We start from the raw sequence: 25,754 nt of genomic DNA, 5'->3' as shown, positions 1-25,754 counted from the left end.
TTCAGATTAAAAAAATTCCAGCACCTCTGATGGCTCAGCATATTATATATGCTTTAAATTTCAAGAATAATAACAGAAGTATTAAAAATTCCAATGAATATTGTGCTTTATACCACACAGACACACGTGCCTATACCTTTTTGAGATTCAGGGGCTAGTGTCACAGCCAGCAATACGAGGCTGAACAGAGAATCTTCATTTACAGGACTATTTCCATAGGCCAGGTGTTTTCACCTACTCACTCTCCTTTAACCTTCATGAGTTAAGTACTACTACATTTTTAAAGAGGAGGAAACTAAAGTTCAGACAGGGTATGCCACTTGTCCACATCCAGTAAGCAGGGGAGCAGAATTTAAACTTCTGACCTCAAGTGTAAAATTACGAGCCCATCTTAGAGGTGAGGATGCATCATAATGAAGTGTTTTCATGACATTTGCAAATACAAGTAAATAAGTCGCCTAAGATCTCACGTGTTACTTGGCTTTTCTATATTCTACCCCCAAAATTGCTGAAAGAAGAGGCCTCCTTCCACATGTGACTGAATCCTTCTGCACTCAATGGGCATGTGTTTTGCTTATTAGGATTTTTAATTGATTTGTTGTGCTCCACTCAAAGTAGATGAAAAATAAACTAAAAATACTGTTGTCATTGTGCGCAATAGCCAACACTATACAACACGAATACTGTCTCTGATTTGTGGCCAGATTCTGAAAACAGGCTTGGAAGTCTTTCAGCTTGCTCTAACTAAAAATGAGTAAGCGATCGCCATGAAGATGCATTTAAACATGGAGTTTGATTCATCTCACCAGAGGCCTTCGGTTCATTTATACTCATGGCTTTATTTACTCAAATAACTTGCCCTTTTTTCTCCCCAGAACTGCAGACCATCATCCCATCATTGCTCTGCACAAAGAATCTAACATAAACACGTCAACGAGAATCACTGTACTTAACAAACTCCAGGACATGCCACAGCACTGTTTATAAGATGTAAATCGCGTCTTGTTTTATTTCACTGTTCTGCTAAATTCAGATGTCTGCTTCATTTTAGATCTACGTCCCCTGCATTTTAGATCTACGTCCCCTGAAAAGAGCCTCGTATGCTTTATTCAATACTGCCAAATGTGCAGATTCAGCAAGGCACTGGAAATGGCAAGCATGAAACATGACCTAGACGATGTCCATTTAGATACGGATGATTGAAGTGTTACCACAGTGTGGTGACCGTAAGTGCTGCTCACCAAACAGTTCCTGTCTCTGACTTCTGAGCACATGGCAGACCTCTGGCCTCCTGCACTGGGTAAGGCCCAGCAAACAGCTCTGGTCATTGGATTGTGAGCAGGAGTGTTATATCTGGCTTTTGGCCAGGGCATTTAACAATGCCACGCAAGACTCTCTAGAGCACTCACCGCTCTGCCGAGGTGACAGGCAATGTTCCAGACTGGGGTCCAGAGAGAGGATGAAGACAGCATAGAGCAGCACCCCACTCCTGCCAACCAGCAATGGATATGCAGCAGAAGCAAGAAACAAACCTTTGTTGGTAAGAGCCCTGAGATTTGAGGGTTGTTTGTGATCACAGCATAAACTGGCCTCTCCTGCCCGATACCCTAGACAAATGGTGCCGTGAAAAAGGGCTTGGTGTTTCTAGTGATAAGTCAGCAGATTTGTATGATTTCGTATCTGGTGCTAAATGTTAGCATCTTGTCAGGGAAAGGTCCCTTAGCCCATAGTTCACTTGGACCCCAATCATCATGTTCCAAAATCTGAATTAAATAGACCAAGCAAAATTGAAGAGGGAAAGCTACAGCTGTAACCTTCCAAACTGCCAACTCTAATTTATTGATCTGCCAAGGTTCTTGGTTGTAAACAACAGAAACCACTCTGGCTAGTTAAGTAGAAAAGGAATTAATTAAAGATTTATTAGCTTACAGAATCTCAAGGGCAGGAGGAACACCACCGTGGACACCAGTGTAGACCGCACTACCCCACCACTGGGCACAGACACCACGGCTCATTTTACCACCCTAGGCACTGATGCCTCTGCTAGAACCTGGAGCTCTGTGATCCTTGTGCTGAAGCTTGCTTCTTCAAATCTCTGAAGTACGATCCAAACTCTCATGCAGGTATATGTGAATGGTGAAGCCTAGGTCACAAGAATGACCTTTAGGGCCAAGGAAATTTATTTTTTACCTTTTTCTTAGAAAGGTGGAGAATTCCTCAAACACAGGAAGGGAATTCAAAGGTGTGGCCAAAAAGAATGACAAACACCCATTACATCTTTGGTAATGGGTGATACGGATAACTAACGTATTCAATACTCATTTTAGTCCATAATCAAGTTCCGAGAGCTGTCCTGGTTTCTGCAGCTCTTTCTTCATTTCTACCCTAGCACCCTTCCAATGAATCCCTGTTTTTACTAGTTTCAGTTGGGTTCTGTCACTTGCAACCTAGAGAGTCCTGATACAGAAGTAATCATATGTTAAAGAATCCCAAACTAACCAGTTGCAAAAAGGGCTATAAATATTCAGACGCTCTGAAGAATTTTTCAGATCTTTTTTGCAAAGTAACTTTCTGAACTGACAGACAAAAAATCAAAAAACATAAAACTCTAACTTTGGTTTGAGAACCCTAATGGGGATCACGGGCTGAATATTCATTATATTTACCTTCTCCACAAAAGTCCTCACAAGTAACGTTTTACTTGAAAAGAATGGACTTCCCTGGTGGTCCAGTGGTTAAGACTCTGTGCTTACAATGCAGGGGGCGTGGGTTTGATACCTGGTTGTCCAGTGGTTAAGACTCTGTGCTTACAATGCAGGGGGCGCGGGTTTGATCCCTGGTTGGGGAACTAAGATCCCACATGCCACGTGGCACGGCCAAAAAAATATATATATATTGCCTAAGTATAGATCTTGTGTATATATACCAAACTGAATAAAAAATCACAAGTATGCACAAGGTACCAACTTATTGCTGAGTGCTACCTGGAAGTAAGGTTATCTTTAACAGTTTTAAATAGAGAAACAGTTAACCAATAAAGAAATACACACACACACAGGCACAGAGGCTAAGCTCTGACATTATTTTTTTTAAAAAAGACCTACTCTCTATTTCTAGGTGCTCAGAAAGTTTCTTTCTCTAAGAATGGCTCCCTGCACAGGGACGGGGGCTGCTGGGCTATGTTTGTGGCCTGTGGTTAGCGCTGGCTGACCCAAAGTGCGTATCTAAGAGACCAAGCCCAAGAGTTGAGGGAGGTGAGTCTTATTGTGGTGGCCCTGGAGGGAGAAGCCCAAGGAAAGCTGGGAATTCTAGAGTAACCTACTCTTTCTCTCCTCAACAACATGATCATTTAACTCTTCCTCCAATTCAGTGGTAAATTCCCAAGTTTCAATAAATTTATTTAATTCTTTTTATTTTTTTGCTTTTTTGCTTAAGCTAGGCCAGAGTCCATCTTTCTTGTTTATAACCAAAAGAATATTGTATTAACTAAGTACACTCCCCTATAATCTTACTCTCCCCAATAGCCAACTCTAGCCTTAGGTAACTCAACTCTCTTGACTAGGAATGACTTAAAAGGACCTTCAGCTTCTGTGTATCTAGTATTTATGTGCCATGCTACCATTGAGCTTAGCAGCATTAACCTCGCTTGTCACTTTTTAGGAAAAACAATTGCAAATTTTTTTAAAATAATAGTTTTAATTTAATTTTTTTTACATCTTTATTGGAATTTAATTGCTTTACAATGGTGTGTTAGTTTCTGCTTTATAACAAGGTGAATCAGCTATACATATACATATATCCCCATATCTCCTCCCTCTTGCATCTCCCTCCCACCCTCCCTATCCCACCCCTCTAGGTGGTCACAAAGCACCGAGCTGATCTCCCTGTGCTATGCGGCTGCTTCCCACTAGCTATCTATTTTACATCTGGTAGTGTATATACGTCCATGCCACTCTCTCACTTCGTCCCAGCTTACCCTTCCCCTCCCCCATGTCCTCAAGTCCATTCTCTACGTCTGCGTCTTTATTCCTGTCCTGCCCCTAGGTTCTTCAGAACCTTTTTTTTTTTTAGATTCCATATATATGTGTTAGCACACAGTATTTGTTTTTCTCTTTCTGACTTACTTCACTCTGTATGACAGTCTCTAGGTCCATCCACCTCACTGCAAATAACTCACTTTCATTTCTTTTTATGGCTGAGTAATATTCCATTGAATATATGTTCCATATCTTCTTTATCCATTCATCTGGACAATTGCAAATTTTGACATCTGGCTCAGAGGCTGAAACTTCAAATGCCTTCACAGATCAGACAGTAATATAAAGGGAGACAGTGCTGAACTGGACTCCACTGGACACTCTATGCCATATCTGAAGATATTTATGTCTAGATACTTAAAAACACCATGTGGCTCAAACAAAATTCTTCACGGGTCCAATTTACCTCCTTGAGCCATAAACTAACAAGCCACCTTGCTATTAGTTTAAATTACATATGGTTCTAGACTAGAAGGCTAAAACTCAATTTTGTTTCAATCATTTGAGCAGAATAAAAATGCTTCTTGGACAGCAAATTTTCCCACCCTGTTTTAGCAGAAAACTCTACAGGTCATTAATGGGATTGATGTGAGGTATCTAAGAGGACTCAAGGGCTGCTTTTAAGAGAAGCTTATCAACGCTAGCGTCTCATGGTAAATGAAGCAGGTACCTGTTACTTTCTATGAATCACAGAATAAAGAGCCAAACTCCTTATAAGAACTCCAAAGGTGTCATAACACAGATGGAAAAAAATCTAATGTCTACCACTCTTAACAGTCTCCAGTTTAACTACACAGCTCTGATTCTCTTCACAGACCAAAAATGAAATCCAATTCGAGAAAACCAATAAGGCTTTCTGTTCCTTGGAGAAAATGAACTGGACAAATTGCACACAAAAAAACCTAAAATCTCCACCACCAATTGTTGAAAACAGTGGGGCCTCCATTAGCAGTTTCTTTGCCCACAGAATGCTCTCTGAGGAACTGCAGGGTTTGGAAGGAGTGCAGAAGCCTATTCTCCACCTACGGCACATCAAAGTTTTCATCAGAACCTGCTTTTCTTTGCGAAACTAAGCAACTGCTTTTTCACACCCACATATTGCTGGAGCACATTCAATTACCCTAAACGACTTTTTAAAAAGAAAATGCTTTGCCTCCTGAGGACAATGTGAGAGGATTAATGAATGCTGTTCTTGAAGGACAGAAGTGTAGGGATACAGCAGAAACCTAAGTAGCTGGAAACTACTGCTGGGCCATATTTTACAAGCAATTCAAAACTACCTTCAAGTATTTTGTAAAGAATAATAATGTTTAAGGCAGTTGGATATATAAAGGGGCATACTATGCCATTTTTCCTCCTTCTCCTTGATGACAATCATGGAATTAGAAAACTAAGAGGATAACAAGAAGTGATGAAGAAAGACTAACTTTTGCCATATGGTTTTTCAGGAGAAGAGGAAACAGCACTTTTCTTCCCCTGACATGTTGTTCCAAAGGATCTGTAACTAACAAACCAAGCCAGCACATTGCTGGGTTCTGTAGGCCTGTGACTCAGAAGTCACTTTTCTACCCCACATATTAAATGTCAAGCAAAATACATCTGATAAGAGAGAAGAAACTTTCTTCAGGAAGCTTGGCTCCTGTATGACTACTGATGAAACAAAATTCATATTTTAAGGCAATACGAGAAAAATTTAAACATAAGATTCTTTTCTCTGCCTGTTTGGACCTCCTCCCTTCCTTCCAGCGTGCATTGTGCATCTGCATTATGCATTAACCAGACCACCCCAATGGCAGAAATACCCACGTAACCATAAAGATCAATTTTTCTTCTTCTGGAGCCAGCCATGTAATTCCTTAGAAGTTAAACTTCCTTTCTCAATCCTGTAAAAGGTCACGATGACCCACCACTCACCTTATACATGCAGACTCTTCGGTGAACTTTATGTACAATGTTAATATATCATTTCCCTAAAAGATAGCAACTGGTACAGAACAGACTGGGTCAGATGACCTGGGGAGATACTGGGCCTCAACTAATGGAAATTCTTAGCTTAAATACTTACTTAGGACCTTATTAATGTCACTAGCTATATTACTTGTATTCTGCCTATTTTACAAGATAATTGCTTCTTGTACTGCCAAAGGTGTGATGGAGCCTCCAATAAAATTAATGATGATTAGGCAACTTGAAACGACTGACCAAATATATAGTCCTATAAGATCAAAGATTGTAATAGTGTAACTCTAGATATAAGAAAAAGCAACAACAGGCAAGCATTTCCTAGACTATAACAGACTAGTAAGACAGGTGGTCCAGAGGCTTTTGACTATTGTTAACAGGGCCTAGTCTAGTAATAGCATGTTGAATAGCCTATCAATGAAATCCTTGACTGACCTGGGAATGCGCATTCCTAGTGCTGTGAGACAAATTGATCACGAAATGCCTCCCAAACCTTGGTCAAAATTAAGAGCAAAAGGGAGGGGATTGTAAAATAAAGTATGTTGCCCACCATCTAGTTCTACAAGAATCAAGTCATTAGCCACTGCAGTCACTGACCTACAATACACCCTGAGAAAGGAATTCTGGGCAAAATCAGGATGAGGCACTGTGCTCTGAGAAAACTGGCAGAATAAGCCTTCAGATAGATATTTTCAGGAGAAAATTCATGAACACAGTTTCTTTCATCTTCCCATATTTAGAAAAGCACTAAAACCATTAACTAAGATATCTGTTCCTTACGAATAATAGTAACCCTCCACCAAGTTGTGTGCTTGATTGCACTTAGCCCTTCTCTAAAATCACTTATATACTGGCCTCTCCCTTTACCTCTTTGGAACAGTTCTCAGAGCTCTCTGAGAGACTGTCTCCTGGGTTATAATCCTCAATTTGGCTCAAATAAAATTTTCCATTTCTTTCTTACATAGACCACTGATTAATTATTTTGTCAACAGTACTTCTCCTGTGCATATGAGCCATATATTTTGCTGCTGTCTTTTAGGTGGATTGCCAACGTGTAAGAGAAGCATCTACCCAAGATTGTAGAAAAAAGCATAAATCATGAAGACCATCATTAGTCCTCTATTAACGCCCCCCAGAAGAACTTTACCCATGTAATCATAGTAAACGTCTGTTTAAGAAAGAAAAACCATAAAGAAACACAGAAAACAGAGGAAAGGAAAGGAATGAAATAGAATTATAGTGATATTTGTAGGCTTAAAGCCTCTGTAATATACAAAATTATATGGGTTCCAGGGGAGTCCTAATCACATAGGACAGTATTTATCCATCATGTCTCATTTGCCCTCAATTCATAATGCTGTAAGATTAGAACCCCTGATGTGAAAGAGGATTTACAATTTAGAGCTATTTCTTTCTTTCTTAGCTTGGTGAAAGAAGGGGATGAGAAAAGAGGAAAAGAATTATATGAGGACTACACTTCACTTCTCTTTTTTATAATAGATTATTTTCTTTGAGAGAAGCATAAGCTATGATTAAAGTGGCAATATAATTGCTAAATTTTTGTGCCTCTAACACCTGCAAAGGAAGCACGTTGACAAGAAACACTCAGCAACCCAATTATTTCATGCAGGTTCTCATCCACCCAGAAAGCCATCCTCAAAATAGAATGGAACTTTTTCTCCTTCACCAATCTGGTAGGTGCCTACAGCAAAGTAACCAAGAACCTAAATAACATTATTTATCATTATCCTCAACAAACAAAATTTAAATGAAATAGGATCCAAGGAGTTTAACACATAACTTCCAAACTTTAATTATATCAATTATTTAACTGTGCATTCAGTTTATATTACACCTTGTCTTGATGGGAGGCTAAAAAGGAACAAGACTTGTTCCCCGAGAGATAAGGGACATTGCACTCTGTTCCCAGAAGTGGGAGAACAGATTAGGTAACTGGTCTTTCCAGTTTTGAGGAACATTTTAATTCAACTGTGAAATAATGGAAAAATGAAATAAATTCAAGATTTCCACTATCTAGGAATTTGGGAACGTTAGAATGTATACCTTGAAAATAAGAAAATAAATAACTAAGTAGCTAGGGAAAAGAAAATCCAGGGAAATTTTTTTCTTTAAGAGACTAAAAACTAAAACAATACTTTAAAAATAGTAATTTTTAATTGCTATTTTCACTCAATTCTTTCTTATATATTTTTAACCAAAGACATTTAGAGTTATACGTAATAGGTTGAAATAATAAGATTCTTATTTTTTTTACTTATTGGTGTCTTGGGAGTAAGCATTTACTAAGGGTCTCTTTGGGAAATGTGATCCTTTCCATCACAAACAACTGTGCAGACAAAACATTCAATCTGAAATAGATTATTAGGTCAAAACACGTACAAAGCAACTCACAAATCAGAATGCACTTCTGTTGTCTCCCAAACTGGCAAAGGTCAGCAAGGAAGTAGGAATGATGAGTAAAGGTTTCCAGGCCACGATCCTTGACCTGAATGTTCAAGGGTGGAAAGGGCATGAATCATAGGAAAATAGGATGAGGGTAAAAGAATCAGTGTAAACCAAAGGAATGTAAATAGGTTATAACAAATGACATTTAGCAAATGGCTGAGGCTAAAGACTTGGGACAGATTAGTGAAAATTAAAGCTACCATTATTGAATGCTTACAACATGTAACGTTCGATGCAAATATTTCCTTTTTTGGGCGGGAGGAGTATAGTTGTTTTACAATGTTGTGTTACTTTCTACTGTACAGCAAAGTGAATCAGCCATATGAATATTTCTTTTTTTTTAATTTAATTTTAATAAAACTGAGCCCCAGGGCTCAGACTCAGGTCTCTGTCTTTGTTATCCACCCTCACTGCCCAAATGATCTCCTGCAGTCTCATGGCTTTAAAAGGACCACTTGTACCCTGAGGACTCCCACACCTCTATCTTCAGCCTGGACATTTCCTCCACCTCCAGACTCATATGTCCAACTGCCTAATTGACATTTCCACATGGATATCCAAAGGATATCTCAAACTCAAGATGTTTAAAACAAAACTCCTGATTTCCATCCACTCCCCCGAAAACACAAAACTAAACAAACAAAAAAAAAACCTACTCCTTTCTCATCTTCCTGCAAAATATATCCAATATTGGACCACTTCTCACACCTCCACTTCAACCATCCTATCTAAGCCACCACTATCTCCTGCAGGAATCACTACAGCAGCCTCCTAAAGGAGGTGGATTTGAACTTGCTCTCCAGTAGCCCTCTGAGTCTATGCATTTCAAACCTTTCCATTTGTAGGACAGGCTCCAGTTATCGAATCTGTCATCTGAAGTGGAGACTAAGACTAATCATTTAAGAATGATTCTTGAACAGGTGAAACAGAAACAACGGAGGCTGAGAGCAGATGTGAAAGGGAAAGTGCAAGGTGGGATTGAGGGTGCCAAGGATGGAACATTTGAGGACATCCAGAGGGACAAAAGAACCTGAACTCCTAAGAAACATCAAATCCTAGGTCAAAGGTCCCCTCCGGGTTAGCCTTTCTTGACTCCCCAGGCAGAGTTCAAGACCTTAAGTATAGCACTGGTCACAGTACTGGATGTCTGTGCTGTGTGCCTCCCCAACTAGACTCTGAGCTCATATTGTGCCCCCAGCACCTGACGCAGCACTGGGGACCTGGTAAGCACTTGGCAAAAGAGTGTTGAAAAGCCTTTAGAAAAACATGGCATCATGGAAAGTGCGTTAGGAGCATGAAGAAAGAAGTGACTACATTCTTCTATAAAAGCAAATTAGGACTTTACATAGGAAATGAGGTTTCAGATATATATATATATATATATATATATATATATATATATATATATATATATATATATATATATCTGTGTTTATCCAGGAAGATAACACTGATGGCCTAGACAGGGACAGCAATGGTGTGGAAAGACAGAGGGCAAGGCTTGAAGAGGAAGTGAGGGAAAGGAAAACAGTAGAAGAAATTGGTGGACATGATATTGAAAAGTAAGGTAGAAGTTAAAGGAAGCAGCAGAGTCCAAGGAAGAGTTTTTCTCTCTCCCCAATAGTGGGGTGGTGGGGAAGCTGGAGGGATGCAGGGGGGATGTTTAAAAGAAAAGAGGGAAAGCAAGGCAAAGGACGTTGTTAGGGTTGATGGGTATAAAGACCAGGCAAGCTCATACCTGCAGTTCTTAATCTTTTCACTCCCAAGTACCAAGTAAATTACGGAGCTCCAAGAGGTGGATAGGAAGCCAGAGGCTTAACAATCAGAGGTTAAAATTGAATAAGATAACTACTCAATGTGTGAGCCAAGAAGTTAATGAGGGAGGGAGACCAACACTGTTGGTGTTGTAAGAAAAACCCGGGTTATTACTACAGTCCTCCAAGTTCCAATTAACTCCCCATTAAGTGGTGCTGGGAACTCGACTTCTCACCCCGCTCCCAACACCCTGCCAAAGTCTGCGGTGGAATTCAAGGAAAATTCGGCTAAGTGAATCTTCATCACCGCGATGAAGGTAGAATGGAAAAGCAATTCACAGTGGATACCCACCCAGCTTTGTCCAGGCCTCAAGGAGAAAACGGGGAGAAGCACAAAACATCAACAAAACCACAACTCCTTTCTTTTCCTTGCCTTGTCCATCGCTCACGCCCTCCCTCCCTAAAATGTAAGCTCCTTGAGAGCAGGGCTTGGTCCTTCCCTCCTGGATGCCCGCATAGCAAGGGGCCTGGCACACAGTGGGCGCTCAGCAAATACTGGTTGAATATTGAATGAGGGCTCTGTAGCGAGGACCGGGAGGGGGATCCGGGTCTAAGACCTAAGACTGCATCTTTTGCAACTGACCTTACGGCGGGGACGCCCGCGCGGAGAGCAGCAGCCCGGCTCCTGCGTCCCGCTCCCGCCGCCCCGCGGCGGCGCTCGGCGCCCGCTGCGCACGTAGGTCACCTGCCTCCGGCTGGCGCCGCGCCGTTGGGCCGGCGCGGGCGGCAGGGGCGGCTCGGGCGGTCGGGGGGCCGGGCCCGGCAGGCCGCTGCGGGCCGGAGGCTGGGCCCCGGCGCGCCGCAGCTCCGCGCAGAGCCGCAGGCCGAGCAGCAGAGCAGCGCCGAGCAGACAGCGGTGCAGGGCACTGCAGCCCCTCCCCGGTAGCCTCTCCCACGCCATGGCGGGCCGGGCCCGGGGTTGCGCTCCGCCGCCCGCACGCGCCTACCCGCAGCCCGGATGTGGCCCCTCGGGCCGAGCTGCCAACTGCGGCAACTCCCCCGCGGTCCTGGCTCGGACCCGCCTCCCTTCCTCTGGCCAAGGAAGCCTCGGCGTAACCTTATCCAGCCCGGCCGAGAGCGCCTGGCTGGCAGGGGAGAGGGACGACCGGCCAGGAGGGGTCCCGGCGGCGCAGGCGACGCAGGCGGCTAGGCTAAGCCAGACTCCGGGCCCAGCTCCACCTTGAGGGTCCCGGAGGAGGCGCCCCCCAGCCCGGCCCCCGGAGCCTGAAAGCTACATAGCCAGAAAAAGCACGAAAAAAAAAAGTCCTAACGGGATCCTAGGCCATAACTTCATTTTCTAGTATTAGTGTTGTTGAAGAAACACAGGAGGAGGATAGGTGAGCTGACAGGTTTTGCTACAAGGAACAAGTTCTGATTGTCAAGCAGTTTGTGCCATTAAGCACATTATAAAAATACGTCACACTTATGCTCAGGTTTACAACTTCTCTCCCTCAAGAAAGAAGGGAAAGGGAGAGGAGAGAATAGCGCTGGATGCAGAATAATCAAAGTTATTCCATTTCTAAATTCTGCCCGAAGCCAACCCGTGCTTTCTCCTCGTGCTATGAAATGTGTGGGAGGTGAAGGAAGGGGGGGGGGGGCGGGGAAGCCAGCTACGATATCTGACAGCAAGGAGAGAGAACAGAAGTTACCATGGCATGATGTAAATCAAATTAATTTAGCTCCAAACACACACCTCCCTGCTGTCTTGCAGAGAAAAAGAGGGACAAATTTATCTTTCGGCAAAATGCTCCCCAGCTGGTATTTCCATCACCACCTTGACCTCAATTAATCAGCCTGAACGCTCACAGCCTGAAGTCCAGTGTGCTCACAGCCTGAAGTCCAGTGTTGGCTGTTCTGTTTTCAATTGTTAGTAAAATTCTTTCTCACCACCCGTTTGAGGTTTGGGTTTGGGTTTGAGTTTGCTTTCTTTAGCTGGGGCTACATTTTTTTCATACTCTACACTTGCATTTTCCATGCTTTTATGTTAGACTACCCCTGCCGACCAACCCTCTCCCCTTGACAGCCTATAACAAGGACAGCAGAGAACAAATACGGAAACCCCACCCCTATTTGAATTTCGGGAATTTCCCATAAGGAGTCCGCCTTTCTAAAATCTCCCTGGCTTAAGAAAGATGTGATTTAATCTTTGTCACTGCACAGAGCACTTGGGCTATTTCTCTACATGTAACAAAACTTCTCAACCTGATCTAGTCCACTCCCTGGGCACGCTAGGTCCTCAGACTTCTAAGTGTTTCATTATGATTGATTTTTGTTTTTTTCGTAGATGTAGCCCTCTGGCTATTGCACAATAGATGGGCTCTGTTTTAAAGAATCCAAGCAAGTACATTTTTCCTGACACAACCTCTCAGAGAAAACCTCATATTCTGTGACTGTTTAAACAGCATGAGCTGTGGTGTTACACTTGAACTGTGTGCTGAATCAGGACCCTGCCTTTCAGAAGCTGTGAGACTTTGGACAAGGTACTTAACCTCTATGAGCCTCAGTTTTCTCATGTGTAAATAGACTTGTATATCTGGTAGAATGACAAAGATTGCATAAAACATTTTATGTTCAGTACCTAAATAATGCATGGTTATAAGTTATTCAATTAATAGTAATTGTTTTTATCATTTACCATTAAAAAAAATCCTGGATGTTATGAAAAACAAAATTTAAGCATTGATTCCAAGGTAGGTAAACATAAAAAGGTAGAAGGATATTTGTATATCCTTAAGATATTTATCTTACACAGTATTCTCTGGATTAGGAGTACCCAACAGCTGCAAGAAACAACCACTAAAAGTCAAGATCCCACAAATGCACTCTATTAAATTACATAATTGTGTGAAGCTATTGAAGATATGATATGTATTGTGCTTGTGGTGATTGTGGATCACCAATGTCTGATGCAGACTTTGCTAGAAGTTTTAATTTCTATGCAACCAACATAGTGCCACTAACTAAAGAAGTCATCTTTTGAAGATTATGATACCACTAAATTATACCCTCTGCTCATCTGTTGAGTTCCTCTCCAGGGGAGAAACATGAGGAGTATCCTATATTATTAAAATGAGACTCTGAACTGGGGGTGGAGGAGGGGAACACAGAACAGTGTAGCTCTTGAGAATGGGCAAGAGGCAAGATGACCTCATGTTTTCCCTTATCTCATTTCTGTGGTTCTCTAATATTTCCATTATGCAGGGGAAAATCCAAATAAAATGTAATATTTAAAGGCCCTTTTTCCTTACCATTTGCAACTGTCTCTGTTTATTATTAATAAAAAGGAACTGTTTATATGTATGTAGCATCATTAATTTTCTAGGAAGGAATCTCCTATTTTTAACTTGCATGCATATTTCCATGTGTTGTCAATGGTAATAAATCAGGAAATGGGTCAGTTGATAGAGGACAATCTAACTGATCACTGTCAGAGCTGACAAGCAATCTTTCATTCACAACCTTTGCTTTTCTTATAGGCTTGAACTTGTCTCAGTCATTTCTGGATGTTTCCAAAATGCAGATAATCATTAACCACTGCGTCCTAGGTTGGTTAATTAAATGTGCAGTTGAGTAAACCACAAAAGCAGCTTTCATCAGATCATAAATTACATCCTCCTTGAGGTTTCAGCCAACAAAAGGAGTGAAACCGAACATTTTTATTACTAATCTCCTAGACACCATACATTTCAACTTGCACACATGCTGTGGTGCAGTGGTTCTCAATCAGGGATAATTTTGCCTCCTAGAGGACAATTGGCTATTTCTGAAGACATTTTGGTTGTTTGTTGTTTTTTTTTACTTTGTGGGGTTTTTAAAAATTTTTGTTTATTTTTATTTTTGGCCACACCATGTAGTTCCCTGACCAGGGATTGAACCCGTGCCCCCTGCATTGGGAGCGTGGAGTCAACCACTAGACCACCAAGAAAGTCCTAGTCACGGATGTTAATGTACCAACTTTTAATTAGAGGCTGTCCAGAGGGACAACAGAGGCTGACAGACTAGGATCCTCACCTCCACTAGGTGGTTATTTCTGTTTCACAATGTGAAGTACCCAAACTGAATTAAAGTTATCAAATTTAGAAAGGAATGGAGCTGCCATTAACATCTTCCCCCAAACCCCATTCTCTTTTCTCCATGTAATACCTGTTCATTGTGGAAAATATACACAAGCAAAAGGAGATATCAACAATCATTCATAATACCACAATTCAGATAGAGCTATATTTTTTTCCTATTCATATATATATATATATATATATATATATATAACAAAAGTGAACTCGTATTATGTGTATTTCTTTATAATCTGCTTTTGTAACATAATGTTATATAATTTACATATTAAATAATAAAGTATATTATTTACTATATAATTATATAATATTTAAATCATATTTAAATACATAATTTATCATATATTACATAATATGATGTCTGGGATTTGCTTAAAAACAATCCAGTGGGGAGGTGGGAGATAAGCGGGGGTACAAATGAAGCAAGAACGGCTGTGAGCTGATAATTGTTGTAGCTGGGTGATGGGGATTCACAGCTCTCTACTATTGAGTATGTTTGAAATGTTCCATAATTAAAATGTCACTAAACATTAACCTATTAACCTACAACATCATTTTTAATGGCTGCATATACCACAATTTAACGGATCTTTCACTGTTGAATGATTAGATCATTGTCAAGTTTTCGTTTTATAAACAATGCTGTGATAGACATCTTTGTAGCTAAATCTGATGAATCAGAGGTAGACTGTGAGAAAAAGAAAGAAGTCAAGGATGATTCCAAGGTTTTTCCTCAGTAACTAGAAGAATTAAGTTGCCATTAACTGAGAAGGGAAAGGTTCAAGTAAGAGTCGTTTGGGTGAAAAATCAAGGGTTTGATTTTTGTGGTCATGTTAAGTTTGGGAAACCATCCAAGTGGAGATGTCAAGTAGGCAGTTGGATTTAAAAGACTGGAATTCAGGGGTGCAGTGAAGCCTGGAAATATAAATTTGGATCATCAGCATATTGATGTTGAGAGTGAGGGAAGTAATATTTGAAGGCTTAGCTCTGGGGTTGATCAATTTAAGGTCAGGAAGATGAGGCGGATCCAACAAAGGATTTGTAGATAGATAGGCAGTAAAGTAAGAATGTGGTGTCCCAGAAACCAAGTGAAGAGGTATTTCTAGAAGAAAAAGACTGAGAGGTCTAATAAAATGTGGGCTGAAAACTGCCCATGAGATTTGATAACACCAGGCTTTTTTATTACCTGTCTCTTCCAACTAGAACATAAACTCCATGAGGTCAGGGACTTTGTCTGCTTTGATTATTGCTATAATCTCAGTTCCTTGAACTGTACCTGGCATGTAGTATTTGCTCAATAAATAATTGTTGAATTGACGAGTGAATCAAATCTGTGTGTATTAATAATTATCTCATCATGTTAAATTTTTAAGGGTAGAATTGATAAGTTAAAGCAAAACTGAAAGTCTTTCGATGTGAAGAGCTATTATTAATTTTTCAGTCCGTCAAAAAAGACTGTATTAATCCCATTTAAAGCCCATCAAATACTCCTTTGCTATCAGTGGGAAACCTCAAAGGATAGCTTGAGCCAGCCTCTAAGATAAACTAATCAGTTTATTTTTAGTTCCCTCCTACTTCTTCTCTCACTACACTTGAACCAACTTGATTTCCCCTCCAATGCCCATCTCAAGCTGCATCTTAGATGGGATTGTGTTCACTGAACTGTCAATTAGTTTCCTCCTCCCCACCCTAAGGATGTAGCTAAATATTAAGATGACTTCAACATGACTTAAGTCCCCATCAGAAGTATCCATGTTAAAGGAAGAACTCATCAAGATGAAAGCTTTCAAGACCTAGAAGAACAAAGTTATAATAGAATGACAGACACTGGAACCGCTATTTGGGGCTGGGAGCCCTCCCTAAAATCACACCACTGCCTAGTCTACAACCTAATAAAGCCGGCTCTGGGCTAGTCTTATAGAAAATGCCCGGAGAATATCTCCATGCCCGGGCCTGCTTGGGAAAGAGCTCTTTCCTGCCTCTTTTGAATCCCCTAATGCTGTGTTCTCTCATTCTTGGTGTTTGTCTTACTCAAGCATTTGTGGACTTGCTTTATCCTTCCTCTACACAGGCTGTTTCTCAAGCATGGGATGGGGTCTTACTCACCTCTGCAACCCTGCAATGCCTTTTGTGGAAAGGGCCTCAATCAGACCTCTAGAAGTGCTGACAAACAGCAGACATCACACCCAACCCCGCTGAAATCAGACCCAAGATAACACATTTCTTCCAGCAGATTCTGGTGCTCATCCACCCTAACCAATAAAGAATCATGCTCAAACCCGTGCTGGATGGCTCACAGGTAATATTTCCAACGTGGTTCCTTTTTTCCCCTCAAGGAACTTGGGAAGAATCAGGGAATGCTTCACATAAGCCACTGGGAAAAAAGAAAGATGTGGATGTGGGGAGAGCAGTACATGGAATGGGTGAAAATTATGAGGGCTGATAGCTCTAGGCCTGGACAGGAAGTTCATAAAAGACACATCACACACACACACACACACACACACACACACACACACACACACACTTTCCTGTATTCTGACAACATATCTGAAGCATTGTTAGATAGGTTTATTTATAGACATCAACTCTCATGATGAGACGTTCCTGGATTTTATGACAATAAAGCAGCTTAGGTTAAGAACGATCAAAACATTGCCTCTTTCATAGGACTAGGACCACCTATGGAGCATTTCCCCTCCCTCACCCTCGACTCATCTTATTAAGACACATGCCAGAAATAATCTCCCCACTACAGATCACTTTGAAGTCACAAACATTCCTGGTTGAAACTTTCCCAAAGTCAAGGGCTTAAGAAACCTTTTAAGGTCAGAAAAGATCACCAGGGAACTGACAGGATAAAGTGAAGCACAGCATGCCCAAAGGCAAACATCTCAGGGCTCTGTCATTTCAACTTAGCTTGTGAATATATTAAAAATCCTGAGGTCAAAAGCCATTTTGCTTTTTCATCACATCACTACTCTAGCCCTAGAGAAAGCAGAAGAACTACACTATTTTTAGATCATAATGGAGAGGCTCTCAAACTTAAGTGTGTGTGAGAACCACCTGGGAGTTATTGAAAATGTAGGTTCACAAGCCCCACCTCCAGAGATTAAGTCAGAAGTGAGTCCCCAAAATCTTTCATTTAACAAGTTTCAGAAGGTCTGTGATCAAACTTTTAGAAGCCTTGACATGGAGGTTCCCCAGCCATGGTGATGGTTGAGGGGGACGAAGGGGTTGCAGAATGTAGGAAGCAGTTATTACAAGGTGTCCATGTATCCATGGGTGCAAATGTTCTCCTTCAATCCTCTAAGTACAGTTACTAACAAACTTTTAGGCATTAACAAGGGGTCCTCATATTCAAAAGTTCAGGGTCTCCCTTGGCAGCTACTCTATTCTTCCCTATGACACCTGACGGGAAGGTGAAGGGAGTACGAGAGGAGAATTTCCTTCCCCTATCTGCTCTGGGAATTTCTCAGAGATTTGGAATGAAAGGGGAAGGAGCTGGGGTCACCCACAGGAATATTGTATGGGCAGAGCTGCTCCTTGCTTACTCAAAGTAAGGCAGTAGCACCTGGAAATCTGCAAAGCCCTCGCTGAGATACAATGCCCTTCAGCTCACTAAAGGACCCCAGAGAGTTAAAGAGAGATGGACTCAGGAAGGCAGGTAAAGGAAACAAAGTCAAAAGATCAGATGAAGCAGAAGACCCTAGTCTAAGCGTGGCTTCTCTGAAACTACTCACTAGCAGTGTAGCCCTGCACAAGTTACTTTACTTCTCTGTGCCCCAGTTTCCTCATCTATAAAATAGAGATAATACTAGTAACTTCCTCATTGGGTTGTTGTGATGATTAAATGAGTTAATGTATTTAAAGAACTTAATGTGCCTGGCCCACAGTAAGTGCTGTCATGTGTAATGTGTTACTGTCACTCACTGTAAGTCAGAAAGGACATTTGTTTTAGTTTTGCTCTCGTTTATATTCCTTTTGCCTTTAGGTTGGATTGTTTGGGGTTTGAGACTGGGTCTTGACTGGCATAAGAGGGGAAATGAAAACCACGCCTCTGTTTCTGGTGTTACCACCCAGCCCACAGTCTTTTTCTTTCAGAATCAACACATGCCAGGGTGTATCTTCCTAAGGTTTCCATTGTTTCTGGGAAAGCACATTGATCCAATTTAACTAGCGAGTCTTTTCCTTCCCACTTTGACCTGCAGTATTCTAAACTATGTCCTTTCTTCCTTTTACTTCTGATTCCTATGGGTTTGGTGTGCCATAACCCACACCACTCTTCTCCCGTACCTTTCTCATCGTGTTTGCTTGCTCACTTTTACACTTTCTCTTTAAAGCATGCTCTTCATACTGGGCCAGCTCCATCACCTTTTCACCTGCCCCTCAGAACAGCCACAGCCTTGGTCACTCGACTATGAGTTTGCATCATCAATCAGATACAAACCCCGCTGCAGAGAACACATCGCCCCACACTTCCTTCAGGAATGTTCACAGTGCAGAAGCCTGCTGAGAATTTCCAGAGAGCAGCTCCCTCCCAGGGGGGAGGAGAAGGCCAGGAACTACTGTCCCGCCTCCCACCCACCCCACCTTCCCCAGTGACTTAGAGGATTGCTCAGAGAGGGAGACAAATGCTGTCTGAAAGAATGTTGCTGTTGCTAGGAGAGAACGCAGGAGAAATAGTTCCCGCCACAAAGGGCAGCAAGGAGAAAAGAAAAAACTGGATGACAAAGAGTGGTGACGAGTTTCTGTGTCTTGCTAATATTGCGGGTGTGTAGCTACCCTTAGCTGCTTCAACCGGGAAGTATGAAGTCAGTGGAACGGGTTTTTAATAGCTGCAATTCTTCTTTTAATGTCTTTGTGGGTTTATAATTTGGCCTTTAATGTGGGGAAATAGTATGTAAAAACCAGGAAACAAATTCCCATTATTGCCATAACTTTGGCCCATCAGGTATCTTAGCACTTAACTGCCTCTGCAGTGCTTGTTTACCAGTCTAAGTCCCACAGTAGATGCAGGGATGGGGACATGCATGGTGAATTATTCATTTTTGCCTCCCTGCTGTAACCAGTCTCTGGCATGGAGAGGAGCTCAGTAAAATGAGTGTATCTGAGGGTCTGAAGAACCCTGCGATGCTGGACTTAGTAAAAATGGACCCAACCTTCAGGCACCCCACATTCCAGCCAGGAACCCCCACTGGCTATATCCCAAACACCACTCTGCTTTCCTGCCTCTGGACCTTTTCTCGTACTAATTTGCCATGTCCTAGAGATGGGAAGGTCCTGGGCAGGTTTGGAAAGAAGCTAGCTGAATAGTTAGGTTTTCAGTTAACGGGAAATGGGGAGTTATTGATGGTTTTTGAGCAGAAGACACTGGTATGGATTCAAGGTAGAGCCTGATTTAGACCTTCATAGACCCTAAGAATGCAGATGGTGGCTCTCCCAAACCCCCATCTGTATACTTCAAAGTGAAAACAGTACCAAACAGTAAAACACAAAACATCAGATACGTTGACAATGAAAAAGTCTGATTCTACATCTTCTGAATGTAAAATTCTAAGTGCAAAAAGAGAACCCTTTTCTAGGTCTTTCTCTGCTTCTCCTTATCACCCAAAACTGAAATGGACCTCTTTCTTTACTTTAGATCATGCTCCCAGAAATGTATAGAATTTTATAAGTTTCGAACACAGAGATCTGAGAAAATAAAGCGGTCATTGTCCAACTATACATTTCCTTCACACAAAATTAGATAATGGTGTAGCATAATTATTTCAGAACAAATCCTCTCACTTTTGCTGCAGCTTCACAGAATGCACTGAGAGTAACCTTAAAATACATCTCATGCGTCTTTCTTGAAGCTCTTAAAAGCAACACTGGTCAAGTTTTAAGGAAATCTTGATTTTGTATATTTATTACATTAGATTAGAGCCTTCCTAAGTTTTGTGGACAATAATGAAAATAGTTTACAAGTCACACAATCATATTCCAGCATTCAGTTTCAGCATAAAGGGGGAGCTAGTCAGCATTGGGCATCTATATGACCAATCAAATCCTTCATTTTGCCTAACTCTGCTTTAAAAGCAAAAGGGTGTTGTTTCACAAGGGTCTTTCAGCCCTAAGCTTTTTTTTAACAGTGAAATTAAATATGAAAAGGAGATAGTTTAAGGTTTCATAGATAGGAAATTAAAATCAAAACTAAACCCACAGTCTATCTTTAAAACAGAGAAACACCCCTTTAACACAAAGGTCTGTATCTTGTTGACCACCAAGCTGTAATGTAATACAACCATTTCTATGTAGCCTGTTTCAAATCCTATGTTAAAGAGAAGTGGTTTCATTATCTTTCAGGCTTTAACATCCCAGGATAAATTGGCTGTTCGTCTATTATTCATCCGCTGTTGTTAGAAATTAAGTCTTTGTTACTGACAGTGGTAAAACTTAGTGGAATAGATCAATAGAATTATTTCTACAATAATAGAAGGTAGGAAGATAATGATGAGCCATGTCTTTTTTTTTTTTTTTTTTTTTTAATTCTGCCTTTCATTAGCAGTTCATGCTCCAGGAAAGGCTTTTTGAGTTGCTGAATAAAAGACAACTCCTAAGGTTCAACAGCTTCATGTACCAGAGAAATTTTCTGTAGCCCTGAAACCTCTGTAAAACCTAGCAAAGAAACAAAAAAGAAAGAAGGAAAAAGAAAAGCATATTCTGTGCACAGTCCACTCTCAGAACCAGAGGAAAGCCTTCATAATTAACACACTTATGAATCCATTACAGGGCAGTGCTAAACCCTGCATTACTACATTGAAGGCCATCAATAGCCATAAGATCAGAACAGAAAGAAGAAAGGACACACTGAACAAGATGCTTCGGCAACAAGAAAGATAGCTCTGCTTTCAGAAGACTGACTGTTCGAACTGGTTTCACACTTTGGCCCCATGTGGTTTCTTTGGAAACTACTTGTCATGAAATTTTATGATCTGTTAAAAAAAAAAAAGTGTAAAAATATTTCTAACCTACCTCACAAGGATGTTGAAAAGATTAAAATTAGATAGTTGTGAAAGTGTTTCTAATTCTCCTAGGAAAGACTGGAGAAATGCTTTGTGGATAAACTTGTTCCTTGGAACTTTAAAATAGTCATAATGATCCCATCTCACAGGCTTCTCCCATTAAAAGCCCAGGATTCTGCTGACCAAGCAATCAGTAACCTTGCCTCTAAATAGCTCTTTAAAAATCATTCCACTTAGGGGCTTCCCTGGTGGCACAGTTAGGGGCTTCCCTGGTGGCACAGTTGGGGGCGTCCCTGGTGGCGCAGTGGTTAAGAATCTGCCTGCCAATGCAAGGGACACGGGTTCGAGCCCTGGCCCAGGAAGATCCCACATGTTGCAGAGCAACTAAGCCCATGCGCCACAACTACTGAGCCTGCGCTCAAGAGCCTGCAAGCCACAACTACTGAGCCCATGTGCCACAACTGCTGAAGCCTGCATGCCTAGAGCCCATGCTCCACAACAAGAGAAACCACTGCAATGAGAAGCCCGCACACCGCAATGAAGAGTAGCCCCTGCTCACCGCAACTAGAGAAAGCCCACGCACAGCAACGAAGACCCAATGCAGCCAAAAATGAAAAACAAACAAATAAATAAATATATATTTTTTTAAAAAAATCATTCCACTTGAAGCCCAAAAGTATTTAATATGTGACTGACAGAAAGAAAAAAAGAATTGCACCACCCCCTCCAAACCCTTCCTGGATTAGAAGAGAAATTCCAGCAGCCCTGCCTTGTCTCAGAGTGGAAATACTCCCATTACCCCCTCCCTTCCTTTTCTCTAAACACATTTTCCTTTGTCTACTTCCAAGTATAACAACTAGCAAATGCATTGCCCACTGTGTACACACCCTCTTCTCATCTGTCCATATCAGCATATACTAATCTTTCACTTAAGCTCTAATGGATAAAGGCATGACCACCCTCAGCAGATGTATCTTCAATACTTCCATGCTCTGCACACCAAGCCCCTAGGCAGCAAACACTTGCAACTCCAGAAGAGACCTGATATATGTGGATTTCCCAAACATTTCCACCGTTTACTCCACAACCCTCCCCAGCTCTGATTCTACGTAATCAAAACCAACTCTCAACTGAGACCAGCAACTCATTCACATAAGGTGTAAATCAATAATGTCTGTTTAAGGAGCTACACCTTCCTAAATATTTTTACTTTGGTTGCCTCTCCTTTTGACTATAATACACCCTCCTTCCCCATCCTTCATGTATATTCACTCCCACAACCTATCACCAGTGAACACAGCAGAGAAGAAATCTCACTACTGTTAAAAATCACTATATATAATGAGATGGTCCCACACGGGTGTGATGCACATAGGAACAGTTTAGAGGAGGGGGGGAAAGACCTTAAATTAAAGAAATACTAAGAGTAGAGTTTCAGGTGAAATTTGAGGTCAATAAACTCAGGGAACGGAGGGGATCCCCCAAAGTCACTTGACTTGGGTGCTACCTATTCTATCTACAGGCTAACCTAACCCTGGTCACTAGACTGCATGTTTGCAAGCACTGAGAACTGGCTGGTGGAGCATATGGCTTCTCAGGCACCTGGCATGGTTATTATATAGCATTCAGTTGTAGACAACAGATGCTACTTGCAATGTAAGCAGAAAAGTATTTATTTCCAAGTATTATGTGGCTTCCTAAATCATGGAAAAGTAGAGGAATGGGTACTAACTGAGCTACTGAGAACAATGCCCAACTGCCTCTGCCATTTCTGGAAAAGCATCTGCCATTACTATCAGATGCAGCGGAACCAGGAAGTGGCTGATGTAGAACCATGATGCCTCTGCCATCATCTACTTAACTCAGTTTAAGTTTCCACACTTAACTCAGTTTCAAATCCAAGGTTCATGCAAATACACAAGTCCAAAGGAATCTTAATCACATATGGAACCCTAGCTGTAAGACAGTCTGGGAAATGTAGGTCCGCCCCTCCACTCCCACCCTCGTGCTGCGCAGCTTGCAGGATCTTAGTTCCCTGACCAGGGATTGGACCCCGGCCCCGGCAGTGAAAGCGCCGAATCCTAACAACTGGACAACCAGGGAATTCCCGAGGAAATATAGTTTTTAACTTTCCAGACTCTACATCACAGAAAAGCACATTATAAGGACATTAGAATAAATTTTGACCATTTCACGGAAGCTGTCACTGGCAAAGCCCATTAACAATTCCCAGGAAATAAAAATAGAATATGGGTAATAAAATAAAGTCTAACCTTTTTTTTTTCCCCTTTGTGCTTAGTCTAGTTTCACTTGCTCATAGCGTACTGTGTGCAGAGGCCTTGCACCCGGAACTTCAGACCCAAATTCATAGCGTGAAACGCCTGCGCCCAACACCTCAACTGGGCAGGCTGCACACTCCATCTCAGCCCAAGATGGCAGCGGCCCGTGTGCAGAGACACTACACCCGGCACCGGAGAACTCCGCCCCCTCCCCTCCCCGCCGATGCTGCCCGGAAGCCTATAAAGCAGCCCCGCCCACGGCCTGTGAGGAGAGCTGGTGCTCTAGAGCCGCGGTCCCCAACCTCTTCGGCACCAGGGACTGGTTTCGTGGAAGACAATTTTTCCACAGACGGGGGGAGGGGGGGATAGTTCAGGCGGTAACGCCAGCGATGGGGGAGCGGCAGATGAAGCTTCGCTCGCTCGCCCGCTGCTCACCTCCTGCTGTGCAACCCGGTTCCTAACAGGCCTCGCCCGGTACCGGTCCTCGGCCTGGGGGGTGGGGACCCCTGCTCTAGAGTACAGGTTCGAACCTCTCCATTCTTTGATCAGAGAACAGAGCTTTCCTTTGCTTCAGAACAGAACTCAGTCTCATTCTATTGGCTCCAATGACAGCGGGCAGAAGGACCCATGCTGGGGCCTGACTCAAAAGGGCTGCTAACAAATCTACTACATTGTATTCCTGACTAGTGAAGTTCCAATTAAACTGAAGACCAATCTTGAAGTATTAAAATACATTTCTTTTAACTATTTTCTGTGAAACGTTTTTTCAAGTGCTTTCCGCTTTTCCCAGCCTCAAAAAAAAAAGACTAAATGCAATTTATTTTTTGTCAACGACCCCAAATCATAACCATAAACATTAATTACTGTGCTGCAAATAGCACACACACATACACACAAACATATTCATAACAAAATAAAGAGGAATACTCATGATAATTACAGTCCTTGTTTCTGTTAACTGTTCACATGGTCATAGCTGGTATTTGTAACTACCTTCTTCCACTACCCAATCTGTACTCCCTTTACCTTCAGCAAGCACCTCAGCTGGTTGTGGTTCTTTACCTGCTGGGGTGACCGAAACCCTCATTCCTGAAGAGTCTGGGCCATTAGTAGCCCTGCCTGGATGGGGTTGTTGTCGTTTTCCATTGATCTTAATCACAGGGTATGGTAATCATGCCCTGAGGGATTTCCTGTACTTCAGACATACTCTTCCTTACCTCCATTGTGAAGCAGTCCGATTTCCCCATCTTAGTCAGGACCAATCACCCCAGGCAACACCAAAATTCCCTTCTTTGTCTTGTTGATTCAGAGGCATGAGGGGCCCAAAGTGAGCAGGCAGCAGTCTTTACTCCCAGTTCAATGCAATCACCGTCGTATCTGCAGGTGGAAGCATTACCTCACGCTGGAACTAAGACCTCCCGGCTAGCAGAGCTTAAGGTTGTGGGACCAGGAAGCAAATATTTTCCTCAGGGGTCACTAGGGGTAATAATAAGTGGTGCCACTTCCATTTCCACCTCTCGATTCCTGGACCTGTTACTAACCTTTTCAAGTCAGGCCCCAACAAGGGGTCCTCCTGCCCGATGTCACTTGGGCCAGTAGAGGGAGACAGAGTTCAGTTCGAAGCAAAGGAAAGCTTTATTCTTTGATCAAAGAACAGAGCAGCAGGATCTCCTGCTCTGGAGTCCACGCTCTCCGGACAGACTGTGGGCGGGGCAGCTTTATAGGGTTCGTCTCAGTGTCAGTGTTAGCCTCAGCCGTCAGCTGGCGGGCAGTACAGCTGCGCTGCTCCGCTCCAAATTGCAGTGCCAGGCGCAGCGTCTCTGCCCCCGGCCTGCTGCCGCCATCTTGAATTGAGGTGTTTTGCACAGCGCTTCTGAGCACAGCCCCAGAAGTTGGGGTGTCAGGCACAGCGGTTCTGTGCTGGGAACTCTGATCCAACCTGTTAGCTCCAAGGCCTCTGCACACGACACCCGATAGGTGAGTGAAACTAGACTTAGCACAAAAGAAGAGGTTAGACCGTATCACCTAGATTCCATCTTATTTTTTCCGGGGACCCGAGTGAGCTTTGCCGGTGACAAACCCTTGAATGCTGTCTATCAGAGAAACAGCACCATAT

At 42.2% G+C, this 25,754-nt stretch overlaps 1 protein-coding gene across 1 annotated transcript in view; it reads right to left on the bottom strand.

The window, feature by feature from the left end:
- Window positions 1–11,180, bottom strand: part of METTL24 (methyltransferase like 24) — a 109,280-nt gene extending 98,100 nt beyond the window's left edge. Inside the window, exon 1 of the mRNA XM_061207440.1 lies at window positions 10,863–11,180. Within this exon, the coding sequence (XP_061063423.1) occupies window positions 10,863–11,180 (318 nt within the window). The remainder of the gene's footprint in view (window positions 1–10,862) is intronic.
- Between the last annotated feature and the right edge of the window lie 14,574 nt (window positions 11,181–25,754).

The sequence above is a fragment of the Eubalaena glacialis genome, chromosome 12 (genome assembly GCF_028564815.1).
Source record: "Eubalaena glacialis isolate mEubGla1 chromosome 12, mEubGla1.1.hap2.+ XY, whole genome shotgun sequence".
NCBI lineage: Eukaryota > Metazoa > Chordata > Mammalia > Artiodactyla > Balaenidae > Eubalaena > Eubalaena glacialis.
Note: the sequence above shows the minus strand (reverse complement) of the source record. Positions and strands in the feature narration are given on the sequence as shown.